At 42.7% G+C, this 18,238-nt stretch overlaps 1 protein-coding gene across 2 annotated transcripts in view; it reads right to left on the minus strand.

The window, feature by feature from the left end:
• Nucleotides 1–18,238, minus strand: part of INTS10 (integrator complex subunit 10) — a 328,250-nt gene that overhangs the window by 285,099 nt on the left and 24,913 nt on the right. For both annotated transcript variants that reach the window (XM_030194553.1, XM_030194554.1), the window contains exons 2-3: nt 8,316–8,383; nt 1,970–2,076 (exon numbers count right to left, since the gene is read on the minus strand). In XM_030194553.1, the coding sequence (XP_030050413.1) occupies nt 1,970–2,076; nt 8,316–8,383 (175 nt within the window). The remainder of the gene's footprint in view (nt 1–1,969; nt 2,077–8,315; nt 8,384–18,238) is intronic.

Below are 18,238 nucleotides of genomic sequence, written 5' to 3' on the forward strand. Positions count from 1 at the left end.
CTTTTCAATTTTTGGTGTTCTTCTTCTGGTAGGCGAGTTTCTTGTAGACAGGCAATATCTGCCTTATGTCATTTTAAAGCTGTCAGAATTTTTGCTCTCTTTACTGGAGTGACAATCCCCCCCACATTCCACTTGATTACTCTTTACCTCTGATATCCCTGTCTCATACTTCGCTATACCCCCAACTACCAGGTGCCCAGCCCCACCCAGCAGTCCCATACATGGTCCTCCCGCAGTTGTCCTCATTACCCTGCTCATCGTATGCCTCAGCTGCTTTACTCTCCTCCACTCACATGTCCGTTCCTCTTGTGTTCTCCTAGGATGGGTTATCTCTTCCTCCCCCCCTTCAGATCCCTCTCCCTCCCTCCCCTAGTCCCCTCATCTTTCCCTCTCTTCCTACCAACAGGGAATTAGACAGTGATCACTATGATGTTAGCCTCCCCCCCCCCCGCCTCCCGCCACCAGTTCAACAACAAATTTCCACCAATAACACCTGCCCAACTGCACCCCTTATAAACAAATTCACTTATGACATGCTTGTACATCTCCTTCACCTCTCTATGAAAGGCTTACGTGCCCGCACTTTCAGGTCACTAAGCTCTTGTCCTTCATGAAGTTTTGGGCTGCTTCCACTATGTTGAAAGCATGCCATGTGCCTTCATGTTGTATTCTTAATATGGCTGGGTATACCAAGGCAATACGTTTCTGTGCCGCTACCAATGACGCACAAATGTGGTTGAAGGCCTTTCTTTTTTATTGCAGTGCCCTCGAGTAATCTTGGAAAATTTTTACTGGCACTCCCTCATACTTTAGTTTATCTCTTTTCTGTCTTGCTCCGCGGAGGATTTCGGATTTGTGAATAAAGTTGTGCACTTTCAGGATAACTAATCTTGCTTGATTTGGTCGGGCTCCCTTGCGGCCCACCCTGTGTGTCCTTTCCAAACAGAGTGGCTATATGGCATCCGACAGAGCAAACTCTGCTTTTAGCCATTTCTCCAGCAGCGTGGGGAGCAAGTCCGGTATGGTTTCCGGCAAACCCACTATTCGCAGGTTGTCTCTCCGTGATCGATTTTCCAGCTCACCGATTTGCTGTTCTTGTGCATGTGTTTTGTCTTGTAGCTCCTTTAATTGATTTCCTCATGCTGTTTCTCCGTCCTCAATCACCAACACTCTGGCCTCTAGCTCCTCCGTTCGCGCAGTTGTCTCCTCGAGGTGATTTTCCAGAACCGTTAGTTGTTCTGAGAACTGTACAAGCCGAGGCTCCAGCGCTTCTTTTACTGCCCTCGTCAGCTGTTCTAATTGCTGGGCCGAGAAGCTGGGTGCGGGCAGTGATGATACCGGGCTCGCCGCCATCTTGCTTTCGCCGGCTTCTTGCGTTTTCTCGGCATCTTTTTTATTCACTTTCCCCGGCATGCCCGCTCCGGATCTTGTGACATACGAGTCCATATACAGCTATATCTCTACTGCTTCAGATTCTGGGGTGTCGTTGACCCGTGCTTCCTTTTTACGATCGGGTGGGTGAGCGGGGCCTGGGAGAGACAGCACCGTCCATCCGCTCTCCTCAACACATCACGTGACCTCCTAAGCGCATTTTATAAAGATGTGCACGTAAATTTTAGTGCACAGATATGAAAGGAGCCATGGAAGGGGCATGGACATTCCAAGAAATTAATCACAGTGTTACAGAATACACCTGATCTGTACCTAATTTAGGTGCAGGGATTTACACCAGGTTTCAGTTGGTGTAAATCCTCACACCTAGAAGTTAGGTGCAGCTCCTGGCGCTGTTCTGTAAACAGCACCCAATTTGGAGTGCAATTTATAGAATAGTGCATAGCACTTATTTTATTTGGGCGCCATATACAGAATCTAGTCCAAAGTGGGGAATATATTCAGAGGCCAATTCATTAAGGCTTATTTCTAGTTCACATCACCAGTTCATTCATCTATCAGTGACAATTAAGCTTACCTCTTAAAAACTGAGTCTGCTTGTTATCCTGCGAGTCATTCCGGAGGGCTGATGTAATCACACTAATCTCCCGCCATACCACTGGCTGGTCTGGAAAATTCACAAACCTACAACAAAGTTATCAAAAGTACAGAATAAATAAGATTCCACTAAGAACATGAAGTGTGTAATGAAGGAGCTCTGTCGAGAACAGTGACAAGCCATTTTGTGGCTTTTTATAGACGAACAGGATTATGGGATTTTTTGTTTGTTTTTAATACTTTAACTCACCTATTATCTAGATGGAGTACAAAAAATGGATGCATAATATAACACATAAATTAATAAAAACAATAAAAACACCTCTTTTCAAGTAATTCATATCCCATGCAATTCAGCCACAGCACTACTTCCTTCATCCGAAGGAGGCCCAATGAATGTCTTTAGCTGTTGCTTAAAATGAGAAAACTCTGACACATGATGCATCTGTTCTAGCAACTGGTTCCATAAATAAGGTCCAATAGCAGAGAACACAGCCTCTCTAGTAATTGCTCTCCAAATGCACTTGGGTACGATGTGTCACCGATAACAAAACCATAGAGCTCGGAACCTAATGCTCTGGCAGGGTAGTAATATTCAAAAGCCTGCTTCAAGTAAACAGAAGTTGATCCAAAAATTGCCTGAAAAATCATGAACAATTTAAAACAAATGCACAAAAACACTAGCAACCAATTCCAGTCACCTTCTATTTGTGTTAAAGGAGATTTAATAGACTAATACATTGTTGTTAGATACCTGGAGGCTACAAAATTCTTGTAGAACCAAGCAATCTTTATTCCAACCAGTATAGACAGCACAAAATATGACCCGACACAGCCATATTTCAGTGAAAGTATTGCTTGATTCAGAGGTTTATGGACACATAAAAATATAACAAATAGAAAGCTACATCCAATCACATAAAATAATGATTGCATAAATAAATTAAATATATATTTAAAAATAAATAAAACATATTAAAATCAATGCATTCTGTGTTAAACATTAGTAAAAACAAATAGTAATAAATACTATAATAGAAATTAATTATGAATTTAAAAACATGGGACCAAAAGGTGGATACATATCTAAAGCAGTGTCAGTGGTAAACATCAAACACGATGAACACCTCAATGGATAAAAAAAAAAGGAAACAATTATATCCAGACATAAGTCATTTAAAAACACAAAACAGTGGAAATTACATTTGACACGTATATGAATCAGAATTGAGTCACTCAAACAACTGCCTTTTGAGTGAAGTAACGGCACTGAAAGGCAGGCAAAATCAGGTGCTTACTTTGTACAGAAGTGTTTAAAAACAGCTGCCTTCCTAAGCCAAAGGAGAAAAAAGGATGGGGGGGGGGGGGTGGGGGGGGGGGGGGAAAGGAAACAGGGAACAAAGGAACAGGAAGAAAAATGAACACAAGGATAAAGGGGAAAAATTAGAGAAAGAGAAGATGGAAAGTTGAGCAAGAGTGCTGAAGCAAAGAATCAAAGACATGACCAACTAGCGTCAACAGTAACCAAGTGAATAGAAAACTACTCTGTGGCAGACATGACTTGCTGGAATAAGAATGCTAATGCGGACACAAAAACTTAGCCGAGAAACAGAGAAGTGCAGCAGGGAAAACAGAAAAGTGTAGCAGAGGAAAGCAACCTGGCTCTCAGACGACGGTACTAAACAAAATGAAACTACGGCGGAGTGTGGAGCCCGGGTGTGACCGGAGCTCTAACTATAAAAGAAAATACACTATTTGCATCAGATTCACAAAGGATTTCATGAAACACAGAAACATGATGGCAGATAAGGGACAAATGGCCCATCCAGTCTGCCCTTCCACAGTAACCACTAACTCCACCTTTTCCTAAGGGATCCCACATGTCTGTCCTATGCTTTCTTGAATTCCAACACAGTCTTCATCTCCATGACTTCCACCAGGAGGCCATTCCATGCATCCACCACCCTTTCCATGAAAGAGTATTTTCTTAGATTCTTCCTAAGTCTTATTTCCTTTTAACTTCATCATATGCCCTCTCATTCCAGAGTTTTCCTTCATTTGAAAAAGGTTCACCTCCTATAGCCACAAAGAACCGCAACCCAATGCAGTATAGAAGAAATTGCCATAGTGAGGGTCCGTTATTTAAAGACCAAATTGCCGTCAAAACGTCAGTAAGCGAAAAATTGGGCCTCCACCTTTAAATTCAAATTAAATAGAGAAAGAAAAAAATTCTTGATCTTATCTAATCCCTTTCACTCTGTACATTACCATAGTTTTACCATCAGTCAAGTAACTTATCCATTGGAGTCACAACTAAAGATATTACAAGTAATAATAGACTCATATGCTTTTCAATGTCCAAGTTCAAGCAGTCATAGCAAAAGCATTCAGAGTAATGTGGAGGTTAAACATAATCAGATCTCTCTTCCCTAATGATATCTTCAGAACCGTGGTACAATCATTAGTACGGTCACACTTTCATTACTGCAAAATGCCATTTATGCCAGCTGCAAAGAATTGACCTTGAAAAGATTACAAACAGCCCAAACCACCACAGCCAGACTTGATTACAAGGTCAAACGTTTTGAGAAAGCATCTCCTCTGCTCAAGAAACTACACTGTTTCCCTATAAGAGCCAGAACAGCCTTTAAACTCTTGTGTTTTCATTTTCAGAACTCTATATTGGTTAACCCCAGATTATAGGCAATCTTTAATCTACCTTTACGTAACGCTATTCCTGGATCCAGAGACTATTTTAACCCTCCATTATCCTAGTTGCAAAAATGTGGTATATAAATCAGTTTTCACGACAGGGTTCCCTAACCAATGTACCAAATGGTGGAACTCCCTCCTGAAGTCAGATGGGAGCACAATTATTTACAATACCGGAAATCCTTTTTTTTTTTTAACCCTTTCTTTTTAAGAAATTTTTTACTGATGGACCCCACCCCCTATAAGGAAGAATTCAAACCCGATGTGTCCATTTCCATTCTTTTTCACTTCATAATGTTATTCTTTCAAATTATCACATTCTAATTAATCATTGTTTATTTCAACCATAAAAGTCTTTTATACTTATGTATTCACTGACTAATTTGTACTGCTAGTTTAATAATATGAAAGATACATTGAACCTGATTTGATTGGAAAAAATGTGGGATATAAATTAAATAATTCATAAGCGACATCAAGTGCTCTCATAAATAATTAATAGGTGCACTGAAACCAGAATGGTGGTTTTAAGTAGTATATTTTTTATATAGTTTCACGCACGTGGCTTTACAATCTTCCAGTGTCACTTTGTTTTAGTACCATCGTCTGTGAGCCAGGTTGCTTTCCTCCACTGCACTTTTCTGTTTCCCAGCGTTTACGTTTTTACATCAGCATTTTTATTCTAGCAAGTAATGTCAGCCACGGAGTATTTTTCTATTCACTTGATTACTGTTTACACTAGTTGGTCATGTCTTTGATTCTTTGCTTCAGCACTCTCTCTGAACTTTCCATCTTTTCTTTCTCTAATTTTTCCCCTTTATCCTTTGTTCCCTGTTCCCTTTCCCCTCCTCCCTTTCTTCCTTTTTTCCCTTCTCCTCTCCCCCCATCCTTTCTCCTCCTTTCGCTTAGGAAGGCAGCAGTTTTTAAACACTAGTACTACTACTACAATAAATCATTTCTATAGCGCTACCAGTTGTACGCAGCGCTTCACAACTGAACATGAAGAAAAGACAGTCCCTGCTCAACACTCCTGTAACAGATTTCTTACTAAGTAAGCGCCTGATTTTGCCTTCCTTTCAGTGCCACTTCCCCGAGTGGCTTTCAAGGGTGCCGCTGTCCTATTATAACAGCAGTCTATGCTATGAGGTATGCCTCTCATGTTCATGAATTCTTTCATAACTTCTCGTCTCAATGCTGACTCATACACTTGTCAAATATAATTTCCACAGTTTTGTATTTTTAAATGATTTATGTTGGTGTTTGATCAGCTGATTCTCTGCATACTGTGGCGTAAGATTGATACTTGATCAATTTGTTTAAAGGAATATTCTCCACTCAATCCTGTTGTTCAAGCCTTTAGGATATAGGGCTTGTAACCTGTATATCCATCTCTGTTCTAGTTGCGTCAATTTACGGTCACTATCTCCTCCTATATTCTAAAGGCTTGAACAACAGGATTGAGTGGAGAATATTCATTTAAACAAATTGATCAAGTATCAATCTTACGTCACAGTATGCAGAGAATCAGCTGATCAAACACCAAGCTCTCCGATAGGCTAGGAGAAAACACCATCCCTTTAAAACAAAAAAAAGGCGACAGAATTTAACTGTCATTCGGAAACAAAAACGCCAGATAATGACAAGGGGTAAGAAAAAGAATCAAGCTCCATAATAGATTAAATGAAGAATGAAAGACTATCTAAAATACAGTAAAGCCATGAACTAACAATTGTTTTGCTTTCAATAGGGCATGGAAAAATAGTGCAAGAAGGTTTGTCTCCTGACGAAGCAACCGAAACGGAGACACTCTGTTGAGCAGACCTATACAGACAGCACTACTCTATAAGATAAGTACCAATGTTGCCCTTCACACAACATAAGGGAAATATAGATAAGGAATAAATGAATTCTGAAGTAAATTGTAAAATATATTTTTAAAGATAAGGAAAAAAGGAGGAAAAAACCCTTTTCTGTCTCAGGCGTTTTTGGCTAATGAAGAAATTGGTTTAGGAGGTGACAAAGCGATACACTAAAGTCATAAAGAGGCTCATTTTCAAAGCACTTAGCCTCCCAAAGTTCCATAGAAACCTATGGAACTTAGCCTCCCAAAGTGCTTTGAAAATATGCCTCAATGTATACCAAACAGCCTTTTCCTCCTTAAAGACCCTAAACATGGAAAGTACAGAAGAGAACTTAATATATATTTATGCAATCATTGTTATTTTATGTGATTGGATGTAGCTTTCTATTTATGTAAAATTTTTATGTACCTATACCTAAGCCCTGACACAGGTATTACTCTCACCAAAACAGAGCCATGTCAGGTCATCCTAATGTTTGACAGCCTCATACTCTACAACACAACTTTTTTTATACCTTTTTATATTATTTGACAGGTTAATGCACATTACAAGAAACTTGAAAGTTGAATGACAAAAAACTGCATCTGAAAATCACTACATAACTTTAAATACAGTATTAATCACAAGGGAAATACAGTTTCTGGAGAAGTGAATTAAAAGAAATTAGGACTTACCTGATAATTTTCTTTCCTTATTCCAGGACGAGACAGTAGTTTGTCCATCTACCTGCTGGAGATAGAAGATACTGAGGAACTGGGCTAGTAGCAGTGGGCTATGTACTAGGGCTCAGTTCTGTATCTGTCTCCACCTGCTGGTCGATGGACATGACTACCCACTCGTCCTGGAATAGTGGGAAATAAAGTCATGGAAATTCAATTTACAGAGAAAGCAAAAATAACTGAAAGAATTCAAACTCAAGTAGTCTCTTGAGGAACTGTAGATCTTTTCAGATTGGAGAACTTAGTATCTAAATGTCAGATGAAGTTTAAAGCAGACAAGTGCACAGTGATATAGATAGAAAAAAAAACAACAACCCTAGCTATAGATACATAACGCTGAGTTTCATATTAGGAGTCGGCACCCAGGAAAAGAATCTTGAAATCATTGTGGACAGTATGTTGAAATCCTTAGGTCAGTGTGCAGTAGTCAAAAAACAAACAGAATGTTAGTTATTATTTTTAAAAGGAGAGAGAATAAAACATAGCATTCATAATGCCTCTGTGCAGTGGCACCTTGAGTAGTTCTAACCACCCAAACTCAGAAACAATACAGAAGAAATAGAAAAAGTACAGAGAAGGGAGACAAACATAATAAAGAAAGGTGGAATGGGTTTCTTATTAGAAAATGCTAAACAGATTAGGGCTCTTCAGCTTGGAAAAGAGAAAACAGAGGGATATGACAGAGATCTATTTTTCCTCACAAGTGGGGTTGTTTACTCCTTCAAACAGTATGTTTACATTCAATGAACAATCACTGTGGAATTTGTTGCCAGACCTTACCAAGGCATCTAGCATAACTGGGCTTAAAAGCGAAATTAATAAATTCCAAGAAGTCCATAAATTATTACTGCCATGCAGACTTAGAAAAACCACTGCTTATCTCTGGGTGTGAGCAACAAGTAATGAACCTACCCATTGGGATCCTAATAGCTTTCTGTGATCTGGACTGGCCACTGTCAGAACCCAGAATGCTGGGCTCAATATTGCATGCTGGATCTGACCAAAAGTCTATCTTATGTTCTTCTATACTTACATATCATACAATAGCCTGCCTGCTGATGCCGTCCGCTCGGCATTCCTTTCAATAGTGTACATTTCATACTGAAAGAGAAAAGAACATGTTAACCCTTAACTCCCAGAGTCCTGAAACTTCTAAGATAAACCATATTTTACTACAGAAGATTTCTATTTCGTTTGCTGCAATGAAAGAAGCCACAGAATGAACTCTCTCCCACCTTCTTCTGGTTAGATGCCTAGGATTTCAACACCTACACAAGCAGAAAAGTCATTTAGTCCATTTGAAAAAAAACCCAGCATAAAAATAATCTGTATTTTTAAAATTCATAACCCTGTTTGGCCCTGAAACTTGCAGCTGTTCATATTCAAACCTTCTGAAAGGATCAAGAATTCAAGATTCCAGGAACAGGTTACTGCTGAGGGGAGGCTTACTACTACTACTTAACATTTCTAGAGCGCTACTAGGGTTACGCAGCGCTGTACAGTTTAACAAAGAAGGACAGTCCCTGCTCGAAGGAGCTTACAATCTAAGGGGCATCAACCAGTGTCATTGAGGCGTTAAATGTATTTTACAAGTTATGTTAGTCTGTAAGGGGTCCTTTGACTAAGGTGCGCTAACAGATATAGCGCGTGCTAAATGATAAGGTGCCCATAGTAATATAATGGGCATCTTATCATTTAGCGCACACTAATCATTATCATTAGCGCAACTTAGCAGATGGACCCCTACATTTGGCAGGTTTTTAAAAAATTTTTATTTGTAAAACAAACTGTATTTATCAGAAGGACACAGGTAGCTCTTCAGTGTCTAGAATGCAAAGCAATCACACCAGCAAGATAACGGTTACATTTTTCAAATATTTGGAGTAACCCCGCCCCCCCCCATGCTACTCCACTGCATAGGTAAAATATGGTACACAAATTCTTGCCCCAGATACCACCACCACCACCACCCCCAAAAAAATACACCTACCAGATACAAACATGATCCAAACACCCACTTCCCACCCCACCTGTCACTGTGTATTCAAAAAACACGTCCAGAGTTTCTTACAGGAGTCCCTCATAGTGCGATGTAGCACTGTTAGTCTACAGCACTCGCACAAGTAAGCTAGTTTGTCTTTAACCTGCTGGTGGAGAGATAGGACCCCCCAGACCCCCACACTGTTGCTGCTGCTGCCACCACCACCACCCCTAATCTCCACCATTCCTCCAATTAGCATATACCACCATTCTGGCAGCTGTGAAGGTCAGAATTAAGAGCCTGTTATGCTCATCAAGGTCAATCTTGACATTCAATAACACTATCTCCATGTTTGGGACAATCGGCTCGTTTAACATTCCCTTAGCATAATCAAAAAACGATTTCCAAAACCAGGATATCTGAGGACAAGTTTACCACATATACAATGACAAACAACTACACTTAACAATTCTGCAGTGGGAGCTGAATTCTAATGGCACCAACACCGTTCAGCCTCTCTTACCAGAGTCAGATGACAAGACCATATTCAGAGAGGAACTAATAACTTATAAATGAGATAAATTATCCCCCCAACACCCATTCAAATGCACTCAAATCCCCTCCCACATGTCCCACTAAATCCCTCACATGGAGAAAATTCTTTGCCTGCAAATATGGAAACACATCCCAAGAAAATATAGGGAGAAATATTTCTGTAACACTGGAAAGGCTAATAATACCTGTCCCTGATGGACCAACTGCCCAAAATAACATTGTCCCTACTGCTTCCAACTATGAAAGACCCTCACCTCCCTTCCTGGCACAAAGACTTTTGCATACTGCAAAGGAAGAAAAAAGAATTCTGTCTTCCCATCCAACAACCCGGGCTTTAACCTAGTCCAGATGGCCAAGGTAACCTTAGTGAATGGATTATCCAAGTTCCGTAACTCTTCCCGTAAAGCCTACCCATGGTAAATGTTCAAAGGGTATTCCCTGCATTCCCTCCATATCGCCTCCTTGTTCTAAATGTAAGCACTGTTTCCCGGAGTTGTGCAAACATCAATGAGTGCTCTCAATTGGGCTGCCCAGTAATACCTCTCCAGATTTGGAACCCCCATCCCACCCTATCTTTTGGACAAACATAATACCTGCCTGCTCACTCTGGGCTTCTTCTCCCCTCAAAAAAAAATAAATTATGATGCCATAACCTAAAGGCTCCTGGCGAAATGTATCGGTAAAGCCTGAAAGAAATAAACAAATTTAGGCAGGACCATCATTTTAACTACCTCCATCCTCCCCATCCAAGATAAGTATAATTTATCCTTATTAAGCTAGACTACCAATGGATCAAAATTCCATTTACAGAGCATCTTATAATCTCCCCCTAATTGCACTCCCAAATACTTAACAGATAAATCCACCCATTGAAAGAGGAACTCCCGTTTAAAACAGAAACTCCCATTTCTCTCCCAACAGGCCCAATATATTAAGAATTTCTGTTTTGGACAGGTTGGCCTTAAATCCTGACATTTTCCCATATCCCCCCATTAAACACTGTAAAGCCCCTAATATTTTTCTCATAGCATGTGCTGTGACCAGAATGTCATCAGCAAACAAGGAAATCTTATGCTGACAATCCTTACTCTCCAACTAATGATCCGGGGACACTCCCTAATAACCTGAGCTAAGGGTTCTACCACTAGCGCAAATAATAAAGGTGAAAGAGGTACAAGACATGACTGCCCCCTACCTAATTCAAACACAAGAGAATATCTGTCATTCACCTTAACACAGGACAGAGGGGTGGTGTACAGTGTTTTTGTCCACGTGAGGAATCGGGGACCAGTCCCCACTTTCTCTAGGACCTGGAGCATGAAGGGCCAATACACCCGATCAAATGCCATCTCAGCATCTACTGCAATCGCCATCAGATGTACTTTCTCCTTCTTCGCCTTCCAAATAATATTGAGGACCCATCTTATCACATCCCCAGCCTATTGTCCTGCTATGAAACCTATTTGATCTAGATGAATCAGTGCAAGTATGACTTTTACCACAAGTTCAGCTAGCACTCTAGACAATAGTTTAGTACCCAGCCCCAAAAGTGAGATAGGCCGATAGCTGCCACACAAGGAGGCATCCTTACCAGGCTCAGGAAGAATAGTGATCCCAGCCAATCTCATATAATAGGGTAACTGCTCCCCTTGTTCAAAGGAATTAAATAATTTCACTAGTAGAGGTACTAAGAGAGGACTAAGCTTTTTGTAAAAAAACAAAGGCCCCAAAACCCTTCCAGGCCTGGAGATTTACCCACTTTGAGAGCCTTAAGAGCCCTATACACTTCTTCCTCCTTTACCGTGCCCTCCAGGGTGCTTGAAATGTCCTCATCAACGAAGGAAGATAACTTATGTCAACATTGGCTGCCCTAAATTCTGGGATATATAATTACTGATAAAACAATAAACTGCTGCTGATAAAACTGAATAAACTGCTGTTGAAGCTCCTCTTCCTTCGTATAGACCACTTCATTATCCTCCTTAATATTTAAATTATTATTTCTGGTCTGCTGGACTTTCAATCTATGGGCTAATAACTTGCTGCTCCCCAGGTTCAGACCTCACTTATTGCAGTTTTAGCCCTATTAATCTGTCCCCTTTAGACAATTGATGATGTTGTTCTAATGTGCGCAACTCCAATCAGACTAGCCTCCCTCGCCTTCTTTTTCTCCACTTATCTCAATAAATTCTCCCTGTAAAACTGTTTTAAGGCATTCCCAAATAATCTGTGGACTATATTCCCAAGGATCATTTTTCAGAAATATTCCTGAATTACTTGTTCTATTTTCCCCACCACTGCAAGGTCATCTGGAGTGATGTCATTCGATGGAGCCCATGCGGACACTGCCTATCTAGTAAGGTAGAAAGTTCTAGCAGTGTCCCACCATGCATATACTGGTGCCATCCCACTAGACACACGAGTGCAGGTACTACAGTCAGGTGAAAAAGCAAAAAGCCTATTACTAAAGACAACTACCAGGGGAGATGGAAGGGTATATGAAAATAATTGGCCTGCTGTCCTCGGAGAACACCAGCTATAGGTAAGTATCTTTGCTTTCTCTGAGGACAAGCAGGCCTTCATATTCTCACATCTGAGAATCCCTACCTACCCAGATCACCAAAACAAGAAAGCTAGGATAACTGAGTCTCAAAATGTTGAGACTAATAGTTGCCGCCTGGAACAGAATAAAACAGCGCCTAGGAGGGTGGAGCTGGATTCTAAACAAACACATTCTGCAGAACTGCCTGTCCGAACAGACTGTCGCATCGGAACCAGTGATGCGAGTGGGGGGATGGGATAGTGGCCCAGTTCTGCCCTGGACCCCCAGTCAAGGCCGCTGAGAAAAACAGCTGGGCCCAGGGCAGAACTGGACCACCCCCCCTCCCCCTCACTTGCATCACCGGTCCCTCCAGTCCACCCCTTACCTTTCTGTCTCTTGTCTCTATGGGGGGGCCTGCAAGCCTCTTTCTGCCTGCCTGCTCCTGTCTATGCCAGGAGTTGAGGCCCAGATGATTTCACTAATGCAATCATCCGGGTCCTGAGCGGCACACAGGAGCAGGGGAGAGAACAGACCCGGAAGCATGCAGACAAGAAGAAGCTTGCCGGTGCCTGGCCCCCCACCTTTGGAGGCTGAGCCGGGAAAATTTTGCCCCCTTGCCCCCAGTTTGTGTAGATACACTGCAACTATCGCCAGACACTTGGGTGAAAACTCAGGGTGTAGACGCTAGGCCAAAAGGCAGAATGTGATACTAGTAGTGGCTTTTCCCACTTTGAGATACCTTCTATGACTTGGAAGTTTCAAAATATGGGTACAGGCTTCCTTTAATTCCAGAAAGCATAGTCAATCATTTTCCCAAATTAGAGGATGTCCATGGAAAGCATCCTCAACTCTTTGACTAGGAATCTCTTCAGGTACCTTAGGTTTAGGATGGGCCAGGATCCACCTGTTTTGTTTTGGTTACACGGAAGTACCTGGAATAGAATCCCTTCCCTTCTTTCCCTGGTGGTACGGGTTCAACTGCTCGAACCTGAAGAAGGGCAGAGAGATCCTCTGCGAGTACCTGCCTGTGCTGAGAGCTGATGAACAACATTCTCAGTGGGCAATTTGGAGGTCTCCAAAACCAATTTAGTGCCTACCTGAGATGGACTACTTGAAGAACCCACCAGTCGGATGTTACAAGGGGTCATCTGTGTTGGTAAAAAATGCACCTACCTCCGACAGGAAGGTCATCCGGGGCAGATACATTTTGAGTGGCTATGCTCTTTTGGACCCAGTCAAAAGCCCATGCCCTGCTTTGACTGGGAAGCCAGCACTTTTGAGGACGAGGCTGGCAAGGCTGGCAAGGCCTGGGACACTGGACCTTAGAATGAGCGGGAGGCGGGTACCGAAGCCTTGAGAGTAGTAGGTACACTACCTAGACCTGGTCAAAAATCTTCTTGCTGAAGAAGAATGTGCTGAGAGTGTGGATAGTTTCTGTATGATTTTTTTTTTTTTTAATGAGGACAGCAACCTCCTCCACTTTCCCTCCAAACAAGTTGGACGTGCCATACCGAGGGGATGACAATCTCTCTTGAACCGCTGGTTTCAGGTAAGACAAACACAGCCAATGGAGTCTGAGCATCCCCACACCCATTCCAGAGAATCTGAATGCAACATCAAAATTATCACAGGTGCTCCTGGAAAGCTCAATGCCTATACTTCAGCTTGGAAAAGAGACGGCTGAGGGGGAATGCGATTGAGGTCTATAAAATCCTAAGTGGTATAGAACAGGTAAAAGTTAATCGATTTTTCACTCTTTCAAAAAGTACAAAGAACAGGGGCACTAATTGAAATTACATGGAAATACTTTTAAACAATAGGAGGAAATATTTTTTTCACACAAAGGATAGTTAAGCTCTGAAACTCGCTGCCGGAGGATGTGGTAACAGCAGTTAACATATCTGGGTTTAAAAAAGGTTTGGACAAGTTCCTGAAGGAAAAGTCCATAGTTCACTATAGAGACAGACATGGGGGAAGGCACTGCTTGCCCTTGGTTTGGTAGCATGGAATGCTGTTGTTATCTGGGTTTATGCCAGGTACTTGTGATCTGGATTGGCCACTGCTAGAAGCAGGATACTGGGCTAGGAGGACCAATGGTCTAACCCAGTATGGCTACTCTTATGCTCCATCTGCTTGTTGGCCAGCTGGCGAAGCTCTGCGGCCTGATCTGAAGGGGCAGAGTCCGCCAAAGTCAGTGTACTGTTTATCAGAGACTCAAAATTAAGGTTCGTATAGAGCTGGTAGAACTGGATGTGGGCAACAAGAATCAAAACCTGAAAAGTCTTCCTCCCAAACATATCTAATGTTCTAGCCTCACGCTCCAGAAATGCAAAGGCATGAGAAAGAAATCTTGCCCTATTTGAGAGTGGATTTGAGTTGTAGGGCAACCGTGCTTTGTCAAATCCAACTCAAATGGAGTTGTGGGGCAACCACGCCTTGTCGAATCTGGGAGCCTTCTGGTACAATACTGCATATATACCTTCTTAGGAACATCTCTGCTCTAGGCTCCTACTACATCTCCAACTTAAATGGGATGACCGCCACCATCTCCCTCACAAAACTGGTGAAAATATGTGCCTCTGGTGGAGACTTCCATCTCTCTTGAGTGGCGGGATCAGATGAAATTTCATATGACTCCTCCTCCAAGAAGTAACATGGATCTTCATTTCACTCCCTTGAGTGGTCCCAATCAGACTTTTCACCATACTCAGGAGTAGGTGAATGAGGCTGTGCTGACCTCTCTCTGGTGGAACGAGGTCCACACTCCGAGGAGCTTCGAGGGACAGCCCTACTCTCAGACTCCAGGGAAGCTCCCTGTCCAGACACTGACGTTGACACCCAGCGAGGCACTGGCATCAATGAAGCCTCAGAGAAGGCCTGGTGCTGCTCCAGCAGTAGCACAAGTGACCTTGATGCCAAAGCAGGAGCCCCCTGCAGCAACTGCGCCAGCTCCACCTGGAGAATGCTAATGAACCACTCATCAAAAGTGGGCATCGGCAAAGGCATGGGAAGGAAATGGGACTTGATATTCCGCTTTTCTGGGGATTTTTGCAACTACATTCAAAGCGGTTTACATATATTCAGGATTACATAGTATATACAGATATGTATTTGTACCAGGGGCAATGGAGGGTTAAGTGACTTGCCCAGAGTCACAAGGAGCTGAGGCAGAAGCAGTCTGAGTAGATGTCAGTGACCGGACTGCTCTTTTAAGGACAGGGAGCACTCCTCCCAGTGCAGGAACTTCTTGGGTATCGGAGGATCCGATGTCTCGGTGCTCCTGGCACCATGCGTGGAAGATCGATGCTTTTGCTTCTTGGGTTTCCCCCACTGTCGATGAGGATGGCGCTGAATTCATACAGGTCTGATGTTGACCGGTCCCGGGGCCTCTAAGAGCACCTAATGTAAAGGCAGGTGGAGACCCACTTGAAGCCTGTATACTCCCAGAGAAGCCATAGAGGTCAACGCCGCTGATGCTAACGTTGATGTCCGGCCTTCAAAGAGCCAAAAAGATGCTCCATTTGAGCCAGTTGCACCTGCTAAATTCTCACCTGCGTTTGCAAACAGAGATCACAATTGTGTGGGTCCGTGGCAGAAATCACACGTCTACCCTTGATGCACCTCCTGACACCACTGGGGATCTTCTGTGACATCGAAAAATATCTCAGCCAAATTAAATTCCTCCATCTTGAACTTTGAAAAAAGAGGAAGAATTCAAATTGAGGCCGGGGCTGCAGCCTAAACCGGGCAGCCACACCTTAAAACAAAGGAAACTTAAAAATAGCTGAAAAATGTCTAAAAAAAACTAGAAGGGATGGGAAAAACAAACAAAAAAAAGAATAAGAAGGAATAGGTAAGGTTTGGGGGTTCCAAATGTGCAGTGGTATTATAAAGCTGCGCAGGCCTGCGCTGCGATTGAATGGTTTCATGAGAGTACACAAAAGACATCACAGTCGAAACCCAGGCCAAAGTTTCGGCCTGCCTCTCAGACATCGTTGCCTGGATGTCCAACCGGCATCTGAAACTGAACATGGCAAAGACTGAGCTCCTTGTTTTTCCACCCAAACCCTCTTCTCCTCTTCCCCCACTTTCCGTCTCTGTTGACAACGCCCTCATCCTCCCTGTCTCTTCAGCCCGCAATCTCGGAGTCATCTTCGACTCCTCCCTTTCCTTTTCTGCCCATATCCAGCAGACAGCTAAGACCTGTCGCTTCTTCCTCTATAATATTAGCAAAATTCGCCCTTTCCTCTCTGAACAGACCACCCGAACCCTCGTCCACTCGCTCGTTACCTCTCGCCTTGACTACTGCAACCTTCTTCTCGCTGGCCTCCCGCTCAGCCATCTATCCCCCCTTCAATCTGTCCAAAATTCCGCCGCACGTCTTGTCTACCGCGTGAACCGATACTCTCATATCACCCCTCTCCTCAAGTCGCTTCACTGGCTCCCAATCCGCTACCGTATACAGTTCAAGGTTCTCCTATTGACCTTCAAGTGCACTCAATCTGCAGCCCCCCACTACCTCTTTGCCCTCCTCTCCCCGTATGTTCCCACTCGTAACCTCCGCTCTCAGGACAAATCACTCCTATCTGTACCCTTCTCTACCACCGCTAACTCCAGACTCCGCCCCTTCTGCCTCACATCACCTTATGCCTGGAACAGACTTCCCGTGCCCATACGCCATGCGCCCTCCCTGCCCATCTTCAAGTCCTTACTCAAAGCCCATCTCTTCTCCCTTGCCTTTGGCGCCTAACCACCTTCCCCATTCATGTTACCTACACTGACTACATAGTTTGTAACCTCTAGATTGTAAGCTACTTAGTTATAACCTTTAGATTGTAAGCTACCTACACTGACTACATAGTTTGTAACCTTTAGATTGTAAGCTCTCCTGAGCAGGGACTGTCCTTCCCCATGTGAAACTTGTACAGCGCTGCGTAACCCTGGCAGCGCTATAGAAATGCTAAGTAGTAGTAGTAGTAGTAGTGGTTGGAGCAGGCCTCGGTGGGTTCGTGCCCTTTACGTGTGTTAAATGTGGCTTCCTTCGAGATATCGCACAATAGGAACTTGTCCATCTGTTGGGACGACTTTTTATTACTGGGATGGTCTTTTTGCTAAGCCTGACTTGATCTTGTCTAAATTGTCACCAATTTTAAATAACCCTCTTTTTCCACCAGGGCTTGAAACAGGGCCATTTTCTAGATGGGATTCAGCAGGTTTGAGGACCTGGGGTCAATTTTTTGATGATGAGACCTTTGTCTCGTTTGTTAACCTGTTTCAGGTGTATGATCTTCCATCTACGGATGTGTTTGCTTATTCCCAAGTATTCTTTGAGGATTCTAGGATACAGATAAAATCGTCCTGGATGCCTCCAGGACCTTTGGATCCTATCGTGAAAATCTTCAAGGATGTCCTTTTACGAGACATTACTAACTATTCTGAATCCCTGAGGTGGACGAAAGACAATCTGTCCAAAGAAGAAAGAAAATCGATTCAAAATTTAATAGCAGATGAATCAATTGTCATTAAAAAGGCTGACAAAGGGGGAGCCATTGTGGTGCTGGACAAAGACAGTTACCTGGAAGAAGCATTCTCACAACTATCAGTTTCCGACACATATTTGAAAATTGATCAAGATCCCACTAAGGAACTGCAAGACATTATAAAAGTGTCAACCATGGAAGGATTAGCTTGTGGTTTCCTTTCAAGAAAAGAGTTCAGATTTCTAAACTCTAAATATCCTAGAACTCCTGTTCTATATATGCTACCGAAAATCCACAAGAATTTAGAAAAACCTCCGGGCCGCCCTATTTTATCTTTGAGAGGATCGGTGCTTGAACCACTCTCGGTGTTTGTTGATTATTTTTTGAAGCCCTTTGTT

The sequence above is a fragment of the Microcaecilia unicolor genome, chromosome 2 (assembly GCF_901765095.1).
Source record: "Microcaecilia unicolor chromosome 2, aMicUni1.1, whole genome shotgun sequence".
NCBI lineage: Eukaryota > Metazoa > Chordata > Amphibia > Gymnophiona > Siphonopidae > Microcaecilia > Microcaecilia unicolor.